This window comes from Tauraco erythrolophus, unplaced genomic scaffold (genome assembly GCF_009769465.1).
Source record: "Tauraco erythrolophus isolate bTauEry1 unplaced genomic scaffold, bTauEry1.pri scaffold_128_arrow_ctg1, whole genome shotgun sequence".
Lineage (NCBI taxonomy): Eukaryota > Metazoa > Chordata > Aves > Musophagiformes > Musophagidae > Tauraco > Tauraco erythrolophus.
Window position 1 is genome coordinate 11862 of NW_028238590.1, and position 18028 is coordinate 29889.

An 18028-nucleotide genomic window follows, 5' to 3' on the forward strand; every position below is an offset into this window, starting at 1 on the left:
CCCTCGCCCCTCATTAATTGCCCCATCCCTCGTTAATTGCCCCCACCTCATTAATTGCCCCTACCCCTCATTAATTGCCCCGCCCCTCATTAATTACCCCCGCCCCTCATTAATTACCCCGCTCCTCACTAATTGCCCTGCCCCTCATTAATTGCCTCATTAATTGCCCCACCCCTCATTAATTTCCCCCATTAATTGCCCCATCCCTCATTAATTACCCCGCCCCTCATTAATTGCCCCCTCATTAATTGTCCCCACCCCTCATTAATTCCCCCCTCATTAATTGCCCCCTCATTAATTTCCCCCATTAATTGCCCCATCCTTCATTAATTACCCCGCCCCTCATTAATTGCCCCCTCATTAATTGCCCCATCTCTCGTTAATTGCCCGCCCCTTATTAATTGCCCCCACCTCATCACCCCCTTTTCGCCCCCCCCCCCAAGTCCTCCGAGCCGCGGGGGCGCCGCGTCCTCCCGGCGCCGCTCTTGCTCGCGCGCCGCCGCCTCGTTGGTCCGGCGGGGCGGGGCGGGCCGCGGCCGCTCTATCCCCGCCCCGCCGCGCCTCTCGCTGGTGCGCGCCGTCCGTTTCCGGGTCGGGGCGGGGTGTAAATCGGGCCGCTCCCGCCGCCCCCTCCCAGACCCGCCGCGGCCGCCGCAGCAGGAGCAGCCGCCGCCTCCCGCCGCCGCCGCCCGCCGCCATCCCGCCCGCCCGCCCCGGCGCGCTCCCTCTCCCCCCCCACCTCCCTCCCCTCCTCCCCGCCCTCCCTCCTCCCGCTCCGCCCGGAGCGCCCTTCTCCCGCCGCCGTTACCGGCGCCGCTCCAGGTAGGCCCGACCCCTCCCCTCCCCTCTCCTCCGACCCTCCCCCCGCCGCCATCCGCCGCCGACTCCCACACCGACCGCGGAGCCGCGGCCTCGCGTAGCTCCCCCGCGCCGCCCGGCGCCGCCCGCCGCTGGCCGCGCCCTCACGCCAGCCCGCGGCCTACGTGCGGCCTAGTCGCGGCCTAGGCCGCGGCCTGCGCGCGCGACGCGACGCCGGCGGGGCGGGGGGGGGAGGTTGGGGGGGGGGGGGGATGGGGGGCGCCGCCGCCCCTCCCCCCCCCCCTCCTCCTTCTCTCCCCCCTCCCCCCCCCTTTCCTGCGGGAACCGGGACCGGGGGGGGTCGGGGAGCCGCGTGCGTCACATGGCGCCGCCACCCCACCCCCCCCCCCCCTCCCGGTACCGAGCCATTGCGGGGGGGGTGGGGGGATTTTTTTTTTTTAATTTTATTTTTTCTTTTTTTTTTTTCTTCTTTTTTTAATGCCTCGGCCGCTTTTTGCCGCCATTCCGAGTTGTTTTCCCCCCGGCCCGGTTCGCGGCGCCACCGCCGGGGGAAGGAAGGGGGGGGCCGAGCCTCGCTCGGGGCTGCCGCCCCCCCACCCCGCGAAGAGTCGCGGCTTTTCCCGCTTCCCCGGGAGCCGCCCGGTTCGGAGCCGCGGTCCCGGGGCCCTCGGGGGTCGGTAGAGCCCCGGGGCCGGTTCGGGTGCCGGGCCCGAGCCCCGCTCCCGGGACTCGCCTGCTTTTCCCCTCTCCGGGCTCCCGGTCTTGTTTGAAGCCGCCATCCCGCCACTGGGACCCCGCTTCGTGAACTGGGATCGGTGCGTGGCCCCCCCCACTTCCACCCAGTTCACAGCGAGCCGCTGTGTCCAGCCCCGGAGCTGTTTTCTGCCCCCCCGCAACAGGGATGAGGCGGTTTTGGAGCCACGTTTCCCCCTTCTTCAGGGACGGGCTGGTTTTGGAGCCAAATCCCTGCCCTGCAAACCAGTTCCCCCCTCCGTCATGAGCCCGGTTTGGGGCCGGGATCCTGCGTGGGGAGCCCCCTGGGTGGGTGTTTGGCCCCAGTACGGGTGGGGGGCAGGCAGGGCTGCTGGACGGAGGTAAGGAGGAAGTTTTGGGGGAACTTTTCTTGTGGAAGAGCCTCTCTGCGAGCCCGGATCGGTTGCTTCTCCCAGTACAGAGCTTCCCAGCAGGTTTGGTCGGCTCCTTTTGTCCCTGGCTCGTCCGACTGGCAGAACCGCTGCCAGGGAAGCGAATTAATGCTAACGAAGGCGAACTGGGACGCCGAACTGGTGGGAGGAGTGGGTTCAGAGCCGGAGAGACGACAGCGGGTGCCAGCGCGGCTCCCGTCGCCTCCGGTGAACCGGGAAAACTTGTAAACAACCAACTGGTGGGCTCGGCTCTGGACTCTCCTCCTCGCTCCGCCGCTGCCGGGCTCAGATCCTGAGCCCTTCCTTCCAAACTGGGCAAACGGGCGCCTGTTTGGATCCGATGGCTTGCCAGGCTGAGTTTTATGGAGCCCGTAACTCCTCGCTACGGCAAAAAAAACAACCCCCCTTCCGTGCCAGCGGCTTCCCTTTAAAAGAGCGTGATGCCGGAGCACGGCAGTGCTGCCCGCTTGGCATGATCCCCTGCCAGCTCAGTCCCCCTGCCCTAGCCAGGCTGCTGGTGTTTCCGGGCTGGTTAAACTGGTGGGGCCAGTGGGGCTGATAAAAACAGAGCAGGAACAGGGTTGATTTAATTTATTTTTCCAAGTGAAGCGGCTGGCCAGGCTGCTGGCTGGCTCTAGGTTGTTGGACACCTGATGGTGTGCTCGTGTGGCCTTACTGGTTTGAGTAAATCCACTCAGGAACCAGTCTGAAGGGCCTCCCCACGCATGAAGAAGACATTTTTTTTGATTTTTTTTCCCCAGCCTGGCTCCCCCAGCGGGTTAAACTAAAGGGACGTGGCGCTGTCGTTCCACCTGGCACGTGTGCGTCTACACACGGCCACAGAGAGAAGCTCCTAACTGGATTAAGATGGGAGGCTCACCAGTAGAGGCAGGTTCCGTGGAGGGGAAGCCTCTGCGAGGAGTGGGGCTGGAAGGAGGCAGGGGATGAGCCTGGTGCAGGTGGCATCGTGCCAGTTGAGCCTTGGAAAAGTCCTGGCAGGAGCTGAACCACCATGGATCCGCTCTCCTGATGGCTGCTGGGAGAGGAGTCCGGCTGTAAAACCACCAGGGGCAGGAAAACAAACCACAAATCCCACTGGGATGGGTCAGAAACTGGCTGGGGAGGGTTGGCACAGCCCCCCCGATGTGCCCCCTCTCTCATTTCCAGCTCTGCTGAGCCAGCGACCAAAGACCCGCCCGCTGACAAAGCCTGAGCCGACCCGACGCCGCTCAAGATGGACACGGGTGTCATCGAAGGTGGTTTAAATGTCACTCTCACCATCCGGCTACTGATGCACGGAAAGGTACGTGTGTCCGTCTGTCCGGCCCTTCCGGCAGCCCGGATGGAGGCCGGGTGCCTCCGTGGCAGTAAACGGGCATCGGTGGTGCCTCTGGGAGCTGCCTGCATATCGTGGCGCTGCCTGGGATGTGCTCCTTGGCACCTGGGCACCTTGGGAGCAGCGAGGCGACGCCTCAAAAGTGCCATAAATGATAAAAATAACGTCCTGGGGAGCGGGGGGTGACCCGGTGGGGAGCCCAGTGTCTGGGGAGGGGGGGCGATATTTGGGATCCTGAGGAGCTTGTTTGGGCTGAGAATGGGAGTTATTTACACTCGGGACTCGTGGAGTTGTTGTTTTTAGCTGCTAATTCCCGCTTTTGTTTCCATCCCAGGAGGTGGGAAGCATCATTGGGAAGGTAAGTGTGTGCCAGACCCCCCCGCTCCTGCCTCCCCCCCCTCTCCCCACCCGGCACAGCCACGCTGACTCCTCTTCCCTTCTCTCCCTGCGCGCAGAAAGGGGAATCCGTGAAGAAGATGCGTGAGGAGGTGAGTCCCGGGGGGGTCCGGTGGGGCTGGCAAGGAATCGGCGGGCAGCGCGGCGGCGGCGGCGGCACCGGACGGGAGCGCAGGCGCAAGGGATGCTGGGAGGTGTAGGCAGGGCTGGCGCAGGAAGCCGGGGAGGAGAAGATGGCTGCCGGGAGCCGTGCCGGAGCGGGGAACGAGGGTTCATCACCGGCTCATGGGAGGGGGGACTCCGGGGGGGGGGGGGGCCGGGAGCCCTGAGGGCCGCTTGCTTCCCGCCCCCCCCCTGCAGAGCGGCGCTCGCATTAACATCTCGGAAGGGAACTGTCCCGAACGGATCATCACGCTCGCCGGCCCCACCAACGCCATCTTCAAAGCTTTTGCCATGATCATCGACAAACTGGAAGAGGTGGGTCCGCTGCCCTGCGTTCTGCCCACTGCCCTCCTGCCCCTGGATGAACACCCCCTGCCCATGGACATCCTTACCCCCCCCCGTGCCCCTGGATGAACACCTCCCCCCGCCCATGGGCATCCTTACCCCCTGTGCCCCTGGATGAACACCCCCTCCTGCCCACAGGCATCCTTACCCCCCATGTCTCCGAATGAACACCCCACCCCTGCCCACTGGCATCCTTATCCCCCGTGCCCCTGGATGAACACCACCCCCACCCCCCCCCCCCCCCCACTGGCATCCTTCCCCTCCGTGCCCCTGGATGAACACTCCCCCCACCACTGACATCCTTACCCCCTGTGCCCCTGGATGAACACCCCCTGCCCACGGGCATCCTTAATCCCCCCGTGCCCCTGGATGAACACCCCCTGCCCGCGGGCATCCTTAATCCCCCCGTGCCCCTGGATGAACACCCGCCGCCTCTGGATGCAGTCTGCCTGGGATCTGCCCCGGAGCATGCTGGGGGGCTGTGGAGCATGAGGACAAGCTCTTCCCTGGGGACGAGCTGCCGGACGGGCCCGTTCCGGATGTTTTCCCCATGGATCTGATCTTTGCCCAGCTGCGAGCGGGATCAAGGTCCAGGCAGCGCCGCGCTGCCATGTGTGCTCAGCCGGCCTTCGATGGAGTGCCGGGGCCCCGCAGGCGATTTCCTGGGCTGAACTTCCCCCCTGTGGCCACTGGTTAAACACCTTCAGTAGCCCTGTGGCTTCCGTGCCCTCCTGGGTGGTCATGCTGGTGCCCTTCCAGCGGGGTCTCGGCAGGCAGCGGGCTCTCGGCTCCGCTGAGGAGGGTCCTGGGGGCATGGCGTGGAAGGAGGAGCTGGATTGTGCCCCTGGATCCCCTGTGGCTTCCAGGAGGGACGGGGGTCCTGGCTAACTGGGGGTCCTGGCTAACTGGGGGTCCTGGCTGTGGGCGTTAGAGCCCGCTCAGGCCCATGGCATTGGGCTTTCCGTCCCACTCTGCATCCTTCGTTCGGCACGAGCGCTCCTCGCCAGGCACGGGGCAGAGCTCCACAGCCCTCACCTCATCCATGGGGGGGAAAAAATACTGTTTCTTTTCGGATTTGGGACGTTTCCCTGGGAGGAGCCAACCCAGTGCCAACAGATTTACCCCCAGGCCCCCTCTGCTCCGCTCTCGCCGCTGCCTAAACGGTGGCTGAGCCCAGAGCTGTTCCCGCTGAACCCCGGGAGCTGGCGTTTTCCAGGGGCTCCCAGTCGGATCGTGGCTTCTGGCTGCCTCCGAGCGCTGGGCTCGGAATTCCAGCTTTGCTTTTCGTGGGTCAGTTGAGCCGTGGCCTTGGGCCTCCCTCCCCCTGCCAGCGCATGCCCGCTGCCACCCACACCAGCCTTGTTTTTCCCTGGAGCCGCTCCTGTCCTGCTCCCCCTCTCCGTTACCACGGGAGGCTCCGTGCTGAACTGGGAGCAGTGGGGATGCTGAGCCCCCAACCACTTGTCCCCCTCTTTCGTGCTCGGCTGCAGCGTAACCCAACCAGTGCTGGGCTGGTGGGGGTTAAACCTCCATTTGGCTTCTTCCTCCTTCCCCAAAACGTAGCATTCCTGGGAAATAGGACTGGGAGAGCCCTGGGGTCACCCTGGCCCGTGCCAGCGTCACCCTCCCCGTCCCTCTGCCAGGCATGCCACCTCGCCGTGCGCCGCTGTGGCGAGGGCACTGTGCCAGGCGGACCCTTCTGAGTAACTCCTCTTCCTCGCAGGACATCAGCAGCTCCATGACCAACAGTACGGCTGCCAGCCGGCCCCCGGTCACCCTCCGGCTCGTGGTGCCAGCCAGCCAGTGCGGTTCCCTCATCGGGAAAGGAGGCTGCAAGATCAAAGAGATCAGAGAGGTGTGTGGCAGGGCGGGGGGCACAGGGGGCTGGGTGCCCCTGGGGGCGATTTCTGGTGGCAGCGCCCACCCTGGGTGGCACCACCAAGTAGGGATGTGGCATGGCTTGACGTTTTCAGAGCTGTTTTGTGTTTTAGTGCTTGTGAAACTGAGACTTGAAGCAGATTCTCCCCTTCCTGGTGCTTTCTCCTGCAGCAGGATGCCCAGATTCCTTTTCCCTGGGCTGCGAGTGCCCCCCCTGTGCCCCAGCCTTTTCCCCTGGGCTGCGAGTGCCCCCCCTGTGCCCCAGCCTTTTCCCCTGGGCTGCGAGTGCCCCCCCTGTGCCCCAGCCTTTTCCCCTGGGCTGCGAGTGCCCCCCCCCTGTGCCCCAGCCTTTTCCCCTGGGCTGCGAGTGCCCCCCCCCTGTGCCCCAGCCTTTTCACCTGGGCTGTGAGTGCCCCCCCCCCTGCCCCAGCCTTTTCCCCTGGGCTGCAAATGCCCTCCCTGCCCCAGCCTCGCTAATGCCACTTAGCACCGGGCACTGCCCACCCCGGGCTGCTGGGGGATTAACTCTGTCCAACTCCGCCGACTGCGGAACTGGGCTTGACTGGGGTTCCAGGGAAAGACTGTAGGTCGTCTCCTGCCCTGGGCTCCCAAGGACCAAATTATTTCCAGCTGGGATTAAATGATTTATTTTTGGGGAAAGGAGGAGGGGGTATGGGGTGGGGGGGGAGACAGTTTGGGCTATGTATAACCCGGGCACGGGGTTTGCTGTTGAGGTCACAGCCCTGCACGGGGTCTGACCGCTTATTTTTACCCGTGGACTTGGCAGAGCACGGGGGCACAGGTCCAGGTGGCAGGAGACATGCTGCCCAACTCGACCGAGCGAGCCATCACCATTGCTGGGATTCCACAGTCCATCATCGAGTGTGTCAAACAGATCTGCGTCGTCATGCTCGAGGTAGGGCCCCTCCTTCCGCAGCCACCTGGGTCCCGGGGGGGCACCTGGGGGTCCCCGCTGCCCTCCTGCGCGGCAGGGAACAGCTGCTGGGGGATCAAGGGATAGCTGGGGATTACAGCCTCAGCCAGGTGAGGTTGGAGCTGCTTAAAACGGGGGTCAAGCTGGGCCTTTAGAGCTGCCCGCCGGGTACCGGCGTCGCCCGCTGCTCCACTCACCGGTCGTGGTGCCCGGCTCGGTGATGCCGAGCACGTCCTGCTGTCCCGCACCGCCCTCCTGCTCTGCTCCTCGGGTGTCCTCCCTCGGCCCCGTGCCCAGGATGGGGGAGAAAATAGGATTGCTCTGCGTCCAGCTCTCCCAAACGGGCGATTTTGAACCCAAAGCGGCGTGATGGGGTGCGGGGAGGGGGTTGCTGGTGCCAACGGCGCTCGGTGTCTGACTGGTCCTCTCTGCCTGTCACCCAGTCTCCCCCGAAGGGCGTCACCATCCCGTACCGGCCCAAGCCATCCAGCTCTCCCGTCATCTTCGCAGGCGGTCAGGTAAGGCCTCTCCTCTGCTCCTGGGGTACGGGGTGGGCACAGGGAAGGGAAGGGGGTGTCTGCCCCCCCCCCCGCTGCCAGTGCGTGTTGGCCGTGCCGTGGGCCCTTTGCCCACGCCGCTTCCTCCGGCTCCGAGCCTTCCTCGCTGAGCTCACCGAGGGATGGGAGAGGGCAGAGGTGGGATGGAGGGAAGGTGCCCAAAAGGGCTGATTTGGGCAGGAGGGGGTCCTGGAGTTAACCAGCCCCCCGCCCCCAAAAAAAAAACCCCAAATTAAATAAAAATGCCAGCGTGGTGGCAGCGGTGGGGGATTTGAATTGGGCTGAGACTCCAGCTGCCAAATCCAGGCTGTGCCCCTCTGCCTCGGGCTGGCTCCGAGGACTTGGCGTGACCCGTTGGGGGTGACTGGTTGCGGGGTGGGGGGTTTCTGTGCTCTCCTGGGCTGGCTCTTGGGGTGCCAGGGCCTCGCCTGTGCCGTTGGGGTGTGGAAAGGCTTCGTCTGGCACGAGGGGAGGGTGTCAGCTAGGAGTAGCCAGCAGGTGAGGTGGGATCTAGTGGGATCTAGTCCCTCCTGCGCTGAGCCGATCCAGGGGCGTCGCTTGCTCCCTGCTGCCGAGCCCGGTTCCGGGCGACAGGGCTCCCTCGGGATCCTGTCTGCTGTCAAGCCCCCCCGAAAAATCCCCAAATTGGGGTGGGTGGGTGGGTGCTGGCTGGCTGCCCTCACCCACGGTCCCATCCAGGGAGACCAGGAGGCTCATGCCTGGGTGCGGGTCACCCGCTCGCCACCCTGCAGTTCCCAGGGCTGCCGAAACGCTTGGAGAGAGGACAAAAAAATCCCCCAAAAAAAACCCCCAAAAATCCCCAAAAAACCCCACAGCGACTCAAATGCATCCGCTGCCTTCCTGCTGTTGGGGAGAGGGCTCCAGCAGGGCCCGGCGGAGCTCTTGGTAGGCAGGGAAGGGGGTAGCTGCTGCCAGCCCCCCTCCCCGAGAGCCAGGCCTGACTCTGCTCGTGCCCCCCCCTCGCCAGGCTGGCACGCCACGCTTGTTTTGGGGGACGCCCCCGCTGCCGTCCCACCCCACCCTTCACCCTCCCTTCTCCTCCTTCCTTCCCTGAACCCGGTCAGCCCCCTCCCCGCCTCCCGACAGCTTCTCCTGCCGCTCCGAAGCGCCTGGCTGGTACTTTTCGTGCCCCCCCTGGTGATTTTTTTTTTTTTTTTTTTAATTTTTTGTTTTTTTTTTCAATTTGCAAGCGGAGGGGCCGTACCGCACGGCACCCGCCGCGGCGCGGGAGCAGGCTGCCTTCCCCGTTAGAGCAGTGAGGAGCAGGCTTCCCACGGCCACGCATCTCTTCCCTCCCCTGCCCCTTTCTTCTTCCCGTTCCTTCTCTTCCACCCCCTTTTTTTTGTTTGTTTTTTTTTTAATTTTATTTTTTTTTTTATCCCTGCCCCGCCGCAGCCGTCCGGGCGGCTCTCCCGGCGCCGCTGGCGCTCTCTTCGCAGCTCAGAGTCGCGCGTAGAGCAGGGTCAGCCCTCGAAAAGACAAAAAAAAAAAAATCAAAAAAAATCCAAGCAGAGCTGATGTTGGATGTGAGTTTGGTGTTAGCGGAAGGTTTCGGATTGACAGCCCTGGAGACTGAAGTCCTCTAATTTATCCACAGGACAGGTACAGCAGCGGCAGTGCGAGCTACCCCCACACCGCCCCATCCATGTGCCTCAACTCTGACTTGGAGGGACCACCTCAGGAGGTGAGAGGGGAGTTCAGTCTCCACGGCCCGTTCAATCCTTGGCCTCTCTGAGACTGCCAACAAGGGTGGCACCCCCGTCCCCATCCCCATCCCTTCCCTCTCCTCAAAAAAAAAAAAAAAAAAAAAAAACAAACCAACCCAAACCCCCCAAAAAAAACCCCACCACGGTGGCTTTTGTGGACTCCTGTCCACGGCGGGACCGGACTCTGAGCCCACCAACCTCTCCCCACGCAGGCCACCCGGCAGCCACTGCATGGCAACGAACTTGGGCCAATTCCAGCCTGGGCTGCAGTTCTTCCGGTGACCTGGAAGTGAGGCTGTGTACCCCCCTCTCCCCCCTACCTATTCCCCCACCCCCCCTCACCACCCCGTACCTGCCCGGCCCCCCCTGACCCACCCCCCCCACACCGTAGTAGCCAGCCAGGGCCAGTGACTTGCCCTTTCCTGGGTAGCTTCAGGAGGAATCTGAAGTCTGTGGCTGTCCCTTAACCTCAAGACATGGAATTGTGGAATTGTGGCAGGTCAGGCACTCAGCCTTGTTACCCCCCCCGCCCCCCCTGAGCCCCCTGCCCCCCCCAAATGCCTCTCTTTTGCCCCCTCCAGCATCCATAGGCAGCTCCGGCGTTTCTAGCTTTGCCCGGCGACGTTTTCCTAGGCGTGCGGAAGTGACGAGAGGACTCGGAACGGGACTATATATATTTTTTTTTGGTGTTTTTTTTTTTTGTTGTTGTTGTTTTTTTATGGGGGTTTTTTTAATTTTTTTTGGGGTGGCGGGGAGGGGGCTGCCGGGCCGGGGAGAGGAGGGGCCGGGAGCGAGCAGGGCTGGCGGGGGCGTTGGAGACCTTCCCCAGTCTGCGAGGCGAGGGGGGGGGCGCAGGGCTAGAAGCATTGTCGGACTCCACCACTCCATACATCTCCATCAAGATCCCAGCCGTTCTGTTTTTTTGTCTGCCACTTATTTTTTTTATTTTTATTTTTATTCTTTTTTCTTTTTTTTTTTTTTTTGGGGGGGACGGCACCACACTGCCCACTCCCTCCCCTCTAAAACCACCACGTCAGGCCAATTCGAGTAAACCGCCCCGTCTAGAAACTGCTTGGTCCAGCATTTCTCCGTCCCCTGCCTCTTCCCTGCCCCACTTCCCTCGCCCCGGAGAACTCTCCACCTCGGCTCTCCGACTTCCTGGCTCGTTGAAATCTGTCTGTCCCTGGGTGGCTGTCCGATGGTCGTTAATAGGACTCTTTTCCTCCTTTTGTAGGCCTATACCATTCAAGGACAGTATGCCATTCCACAGCCAGATGTAAGTTTTGTTTACGACTTCTTGTCTTGAAATCCACCCCTTTTTCCTGTTCCCCACCTCCTCCTCTCCCACCCCGGCGCCCCCCTCCCTCTCACCTTCCAAAATTTGCTCCGTGCTTTCTCCACTCGAGCCGTCAGCTTGGCCTGAATACTCGGTCTGATCCGAGCTCCCCCCCAAAAAACTCGCCACCCTTCTCCTTTTTCCTTCCCCCCACCTGCTTTCTGACACTTCCCTCCTTCCTATATATATATATTTTTTTATTTTTGTTTTTTTCCCCCCCCTGACCCACCTCTCCCCAGCTTGGCATTTCACACCAGCTCCGGCTTTTCCCTGCCCTCCCTCCCTTCCACCCCTCGAATTTGGCACGCAGCCCGGCAAGAGAGAAACCGAACCGGCACGCGACGGTTCGCTGTCGCGGTGCTTCTCCCGGGGCAGGGGACAGCTGGCCCGGCCAGGGGTCGCAGGTGGCAGTTTTGGGGAGGGGGGGGGCGTGGGTTGGATCCAGCTTGGTGGGGACTTTGGGAAAGGAGTGACGGTCCAGGCAGCGGCCACCTCTCCCTCGGGTGCCGTCCCGGCTCGCCGGCGGACACCGCCATCCTGCCACCCCCATGCTCATCCTGTAGGCTCGGTGCAGGGCGCCTGTCTCCGCTCTGGGCACCCTTAGAGCAGCACTGGGGGGGGGTTTAACACGCCAGGCCAGGGAGGAGAAGGGCTGGAAGGAAGCTGGGCTGTAATTCCAAGGGCCAAATGGAGCCGGGCATCATCACTGTCTCCCTTCATGGCACTCCTGTCCCCCACCCCACCGCTCCCCGCATGGTGTGGTGTCAGCACTCCGCCATCTCGTCTCCTGCTCCTCTCTGCTTCTCTCCCTGAGCTCCTTCCACCCCTCGCTTCGCCAGGGGGTGGGCACAGCCCCCAGCCCCCCTCCAGCCTGGCACCTTAAGGGCTGTGTGCCGCGTCCGGAGGGGCTGGGGCGGCGGGGACCCGGTGCCACCGGCAGTGTCCGTGTTGATGCGCGCGCTGTGAGTCCTGACCCCCCAATGGGCTTGGGAAATGCCTAACATCAGCCTTTTTCTTTCTCTTTTTTTTTTTTTTCCTTTTTATCCCCCCCCCCCCTTCTCCTTTAGCTGACCAAGCTGCACCAGTTGGCAATGCAACAGTCCCACTTCCCAATGTCTCATGGCAACACTGGATTCAGTGGTATGGAAACTCCTTCTCTCTTCTCTGCGCTAGCGTGGGCCAGGGGCCAGCTCCGCTCGGATGGGGCCTCCGCTTGGGGCTTGTGCTCGCCAAAAAAAAAAAAAACACCACAAAAATGGAAAAAAATCAAAAAAAAAAAAACCCAAAACTGAACGTTCCCCCAGAGCCGAGCCCGGCCAGGTAACGATTTTTCTCGCAACGTCTCGGGGGGGTCGACTCGGTAGCGGCCTCTGCGTGTCGCTGCAGAGGGTAGGAAAGCAGAAAAATTCCCAAAGTCCGGAGCAGGCAGGGCTTCCACGCTTCCCTTCCTCTCCACCCCATCCTCCAACGCTCTGCCAACGCCGCCGGGAGAGCCCCCCGACCCGCAGCACCCTCTCTCTCCCCTCCGGCTCCTCCAGTCCTGAGCAGGCTGACTTGTACCAAACTTGCTGTCCATTTTTTTTTTTTTAATTTTTATTTTTTTTATTTTTATTTTTTGCTAAGAATGGCTAAAATAATCCGTTTGGGGCTCGGAACTCGAGACAGCCGAACTCATTGTCACTTGTATCTTAACAGGCATTGACTCCAGCTCTCCAGAGGTGAAAGGCTATTGGGGTAATGATGAAAAAAACCAAAATCCGTAGTTTTTCTCTCGTGTATTCATAGTGGCCGGGGTCTCGTGCTCCCTCGGGAACGCTGCCCGCCTTTGTGCACGGATGGGAGGGGAAAGGGGGGATCGAGGGGAGCCTTAGGGGGGCCGGAGCATCCCGCTGGCTCCATTCTGCGTTGCCCCAGGAGTCAGCTGGATGGTGGAGAGCAGCAGGATGTGGTGTAGGGCTCCGTCATCCGGCGCTGTGAGCGAGCCTGGGGGTCCCCCCCCCCCCCCCAACAAATTCCCAAAAAAAAAAAACAAAAAACCCCCCGTGTGCTGAGCGGGAGCGATTTCCCGCTGCCCCAGGAGCCGCTGGAGCGGAGCGGCCGTGGCGGAACCGCCGTTCCGCGCCGCAGCCGCCGGCGTGGTCCCAGGCGTTGAGGCTCCCGCCGCTCCCGGAGCTGGCGAGGGAGGAAAAATTGTGGAAAAATCATGGAAAAAATGACAAAATTAAAAAAGAAAAATAATCCATTTAGCACCTGTGCTTGGCCACGGAGGTGAGCAGCTTCGCAGGGGCCGTGCCGGCCGGCGTAGCACTGCCCAGCCGGCGCCGTGGCAGCGAGGAAGAGGAGGAAGAGGAGGAGGAGAAGGGGGTAGCGTAGCCTTTGGAAGCTGGTACCGGAGCGGGCAGCGGAACCCAGCGCCCCACCGGAGCCCCCGCAGTGGGAACGCGCTGCTGCTCCGGGGCTGTCCTGCCCGGAGGAGGATCCTGCGGGTGCCATGGTGGGGAGGGGGGCTAAAAGGGCGAGAGAAATTTGGGATGTGAGGTGGGGGAGAGCAGGAGGAGGGAGGGTCGGAATAACCTCACCGCTTGCTCTGCCCTTCCCCTCCTGGTTGGATCCAAGGTAGCCATGAAGCTGGCAGCAAATGCCGCCGGCTCGCCCGCTGCGGTGTGTCTGTGCTCCCCCCCCCCCAGCCCACCGCCTCCCCCCTCAACTTTTCCCACTTTTTTTTTTTTTGTCCCCCCCCCCCCCCCCCGCCCCCCCTCCTCTCTCTGCACAGGTTTGGACGCCTCGGCTCAAACCACCTCTCACGAACTCACCATTCCAAATGATGTGAGTATCCAGCTGGGATCCAGCTCCCCCCCCTCTTCCAACAAAATGGGATGTGGGCTTCCCCCTGCTTGGCTTCGGAGCGGCCGGGGGGCTCGTGGCAGCACCCATGGGTGCTGGCTGCACCCCCATGATCCACCTTCTCCCCCCCCTTCCCAGACAATTTGAAGGCAGAAAAGCTCTTTTTCTGCATCCCAAACCGCTCGGAGCGATGCCAGCCCCGACCCTGGGAGGGCTGAGGGAGGAGGAGGATGGTTTCGGGTACCCGCCGCTAACGAAGCCGCTAACGAATCCTTCCCCCCGCAGTTGATTGGCTGCATCATCGGGCGCCAGGGCGCCAAAATCAACGAGATCCGCCAGATGTCCGGGGCGCAGATCAAAATTGCCAACCCGGTGGAGGGCTCCACCGACAGGCAGGTCACCATCACCGGCTCCGCCGCCAGCATCAGCTTGGCCCAGTATCTAATTAATGTCAGGTGAGGCTCCCGCTAACGAGCTTCCGCGCCAGGGGGGTGGCACCGCATGCCCGTGCCAGGGGGTTCCGCTCCCAGACCCCTCCATGTGAGGGAAAGGGCTGTTTTCTCCCTTTTTTTTTGTTTTTTTCCCCTCTCCTTTTCCTTTCCTTTCCCCCTCTCCCTGTGCCCGCTGTCCCAGTTGCCCGGTCGCCTCCTGCCCGCTGGGAAACTGGAGGATAATGGAGCGGGTCGGAAAGCTCCGGGCTCTCCGGCGGTTCAGGGTCGCGTTGGCACGGCGAGGCCTTTTCCGTGGGGTGGCAGAGGAGGGACACCCAGGGTGGGGATCCCGAGCGGGATCCCGGCACCCCGGGGAGAGGAGTGGGTGCTGGCTTGGCACCTGGGGTGCGGCTCGCTCCGGGCATCGAGGGTCCGAGTCGGGCTCCGTGGGCTCCGACCCGTTTTGCCACCGTGGCACTGGGAGAGCCCCACACCCCCGCGGGATGTGGCCGCTCCGACCGGAGCCAAGGAGAATCCACTTGGGATTTCTCCCTTTTTTTTTTTTTTAATTTTTTCCTGGTTTTTTGGGGGGTTTTCCGCACGGGTGGTGCCGGGGCTCGGTGGGGGGGTCCGGCCGCGGCTCGGAAGCGATGCCAGCCCTCGGCGGGCACCGCCGCGACCCCCTGCCCTTCCCAGACCTCGTTTGTCCTGTGCTGCTTTTTTATTTTATTCCTTTTAAAAAAATTCTTCTTTTTTCTGGTGTTCCCTCCCACCCACCTGTCTTTTTGTTTTTTTTTTCTTCCTTCTTTAAATTTTTTTCTTCCTTTTATTTATGTATTTCTTCCTTTTACTTATTATTTCTTCCTTTTTTATTTTTTCTTCCTTTTTTTCTTCCTCCTTATTTTTTCCTTTTTTTCTTCCTCCTTATTTTTTCCTTTTTTTCTTCCTCCTTATTTTTTCCTTTTTTTCTTCCTCCTTATTTTTTCCTTTTTTTCTTCCTCCTTATTTTTTCCTTTTTTTTCTTCCTCCTTATTTTTTCCTTTTTTTCTTCCTCCTTATTTTTTCCTTTTTTCTTCCTCCTTATTTTTTCCTTTTTTTCTTCCTCCTTATTTTTTCCTTTTTTCTTCCTCCTTATTTTTTCCTTTTTTTTCTTCCTCCTTATTTTTTCCTTTATTTTTTCTTCCTCCTTATTTTTTCCTTTATTTTTTCTTCCTCCTTATTTTTTCCTTTATTTTTCTTCCTCCTTATTTTTTCCTTTTTATTTTTCTTCCTCCTTATTTTTTCCTTTTTATTTTTCTTCCTCCTTATTTTTTCCTATTTTTTCTTTCTCTTTACTTTCCTTTCTTCTTTTTTCTTCCTTTTTTATTTTTTCTTTTTCTGTTCCTTTTTTACATTTTTCCCCTTTCTTTTTCTACTTTTTCCTTCCTTTTTTTTTTTGTTTTCTCCTCTGTTACAGTCTAGAAAGCGCTAAACCCTCCTCCCAGGCAGCCTCCGCCACGATCCCTGACCACCTCAGCATCAACCTCTCTCAACCCTCCACCCCTTCTTCTTCTTCTTCTTCTTCCTCCTCCACCACCACCCCCTCGCTCGCCACCGCGGGGGCTTCCGACGTGCCCTCCAGCCTCCCCAACCCTCTTCCGACCGCCCCTTGTGTCTCCAGTCTGCTTGGCATGAAACCCGTCCCTCTCCTGGCTCTCAATGTCGTGGCTGCTGCCAAGGGCACCTCCGCGGGCACCCCGGCTCCGGCCGTGCCGGGTGCCACTAACAAACTGAAAGCGGAAAAACAGAGATTTGCTCCGTACTGAGGCTGGCGGTGCCCTCGGAGCGCCCGCCGCCCCCGGGGGCCGCGGAGACCCTGGAGAGGAGACAAGGAAGAGCGATTATTCCGATTTTTTCCTCTTTTTTTTTTTCCATTTGTCTTTTTTCTCCGTTTCTTTCTTTTACCCCGCTCACCTTTTCCCCTTCTCCCGCTCCTCCCGCTCCCCTTTTCCCACTTTTCCGCTCCTCCTGCTCCCCTTTTCCCGCTCCTCCCACTCCCCCCCCTCACCTATTCCCTTTTCCCGCTCCTCCCGCCTCCCCTTTTCCCGCTCTACCGCTCCCCTGGCTCCCCTTTTCCCGCCCTCACCGACTCCCCCGTTACCATTTCCGCTCCCCGCTCCCCTTTTCCCGCTCCCCCGCTCCCCTTTTCCCGCTCCCCCGCTCCCCTTTTCCCGCTCCCCCGCTCCCCTTTTCCCACTTTTCCCGCTCCCCTTTTCCCACTTTTCCCGCTCCCCTTTTCCCACTTTTCCCGCTCCCCTTTTCCCCTTTTCCCGCTCCCCTTTTCCCACTTTTCCCGCTCCTCCCGCTCCCCTTTTCCCCTTTTCCCACTTTTCCCGCTCCTCCTGCTCCCCTTTTCCCACTCCTCCCGCTCCTTTTTTTTCATTCCTTTTTTTTCCATTTGCCTTTTTTTTGTCCTTATCCTTTATTTTTTTTTCTTTTCGCTCCTGATGTTCCTTAGAACGGAATTTTCTACCGTTTTCCCCATGTCCCGGCCCGACGATCCGTTCGGTTCCTCCTCAATCCTGCCAGCTTGTAGCCGTTGCTTTATTATTTTTATGATTTCCTCGTATTTTTTTCCATGTTTTTCTTTAGTAGCTGGGTTCCACTCGCGGTTTTTGGGGTGGGGGGGTGGCGGGAGGGGCTCGTTCCGGAATAAACGAGTTGGGATTTAATGAATTGGGTGACGGCGCCCGCGGGGCTCACCTGTCTCGTTAATGTCTGTACCTGTAATAAAGTTGCCACGGTGAGAATCTGCTCTGCTAGCTCTGTGCTGGGGGGGCCAGGGGGGGTCCTGGGCTTTGGGGGGTGCCCCTTTTGCTTGGGGGGGGCTTGCTGTCACCCAAATCAGGGTGCCCCCCCCTTAAATCGCAGGGAGGGGGAAGCTTTGAGCTGCCTGCGGTGGGTGGCAGCTCTTTGGGGTGCTGGTGTTGACCCCCCCACCCCTCCCATCCCTTGCATTGTGTGTCTGTGTCCCCCCCCCCCCCCCCCCCCCCCAAAGGGTCCCTCGTGGGGGGGTACAGCCCCCCCTATGATTCCTGCTTGCACCTTGGGGTGCCCCCCCTCACCCAAAGCTTTGTCCCCCTTGCTCGGAGCAGAGCCCGCTGGCACCCCCCTCCCTGGCAGAGCCCTCCGCCTCCGTATTGGGGGGGTCCAACACCACCCTGGGCCCCCCCTTCCCCCATCCCCACCGCTTGCGCACACCCCACCCCCCGCACCCAAAAAAACCCCAAACCCCAGTGCCCTCCATGCAATGCACCCCCTCCCTCCTCCTCCTCCTCCTCCTCCTCCTCTTCCTCCTCTTCCTCCTTCCTCCCCCCCCAAAATAAAACCCGGGGGAGCCCCCCCCCCTGGAATTCTGACGCCCTTTTCTTCGTTGCAGGCTCTCCTCGGAGACCGGGGGCATGGGAAGCAGCTAGGGGCCCCGCCGCGCCGCGGACCCTCGGCCTCACCACCATCCATCTGGGTAGTCCCTTAGCAGCAGCCCCAGGTTTTAAACTAGTTTGTACATTTTTTCGGTTCCTCCACGCTCTCCGCGCCCACTCATGACGTTTATTTGGGAATTTTTTCCTTTGATTTTCTTTTTTGTTTGTTTTTTCTTTTTTTTTTTTTTGGTTGTGTGTTTATTTTTTTTTTTTTTCCCCCAAATTACAGCATTTTAATTCCTTTCTCCGTTCAGCCAAAACAACGCTGAGCCCCAAATCTTAGTTTTATAAAAGCTTTTTCTCTCCCACCTCCCCCCCCCCCAACACCCCCCCCCCCGACCTTAAACCCCCCCAACCCCCCCCTTTTTTCGGCTCATGAAGTTTCTGTTTTTGTCATGAAATGTAAGAGTGGAAGAGAAACATTTCAGTTTAGTTCTGTAACGTCAGGAAATTTTTCAAAAAAAAAAATTAATAAAAAGATGGACTGGAGCTTTTCCTTGTGAATAGAAACTGGAGGATATTTTGGTTAATGGATCTGCCTGTCTCCGTCTTTATTTGACCCCCCCCTCCCTTGTGGCCCCCCTCGGGTCTTTAGGGTCCCTCTGGGGCTGCTCCCAGGCTTTTGGGGGGTGGGAGGTGTCTTTAATTCTCCTTTTT

The 18028-nt window shown here is 60.2% G+C and overlaps 1 protein-coding gene across 13 annotated transcripts; it reads left to right on the forward strand.

Moving 5' to 3' along the window:
* The first annotated feature begins 751 nt into the window (after positions 1–751).
* Positions 752–17686, forward strand: PCBP2 (poly(rC) binding protein 2). 13 transcript variants are annotated; one of them, XM_086630534.1, is made up of 16 exons: positions 752–822; positions 3132–3267; positions 3635–3658; positions 3756–3788; positions 4057–4173; positions 5927–6058; positions 6869–6997; positions 7459–7533; positions 9191–9277; positions 9512–9577; positions 10534–10575; positions 11703–11775; positions 12331–12369; positions 13409–13461; positions 13765–13934; positions 15367–15715. In XM_086630534.1, exons 2-16 carry the CDS (start codon positions 3199–3201, stop codon positions 15713–15715), a joined length of 1458 nt encoding a protein of 485 aa, XP_086486660.1. In that variant the 5' UTR covers positions 752–822; positions 3132–3198. The 13 variants fall into 13 exon arrangements, with proteins under 13 accessions (XP_086486660.1, XP_086486659.1, XP_086486670.1 ...); XM_086630535.1 differs by lacking the exons at positions 752–822; positions 15367–15715 and adding exons at positions 13019–13021; positions 17329–17686 and having other exon boundaries at positions 1600–3267; XM_086630533.1 differs by lacking the exon at positions 752–822 and having other exon boundaries at positions 1592–3267.
* The last annotated feature ends 342 nt before the right edge of the window (positions 17687–18028 follow it).

Bases quoted from the DNA above. Each gene is read 5' to 3' on its own strand.
- PCBP2 (XM_086630534.1), top strand. From the start codon at position 3,199: ATGGACACGGGTGTCATCGAAGGTGGTTTAAATGTCACTCTCACCATC. The intron at 11,776-12,330 runs GTATGGAAACTC...GTATCTTAACAG, and splicing joins TGGCAACACTGGATTCAGTG to GCATTGACTCCAGCTCTCCA. The intron at 13,935-15,366 runs GTGAGGCTCCCG...CCTCTGTTACAG, and splicing joins CAGTATCTAATTAATGTCAG to TCTAGAAAGCGCTAAACCCT.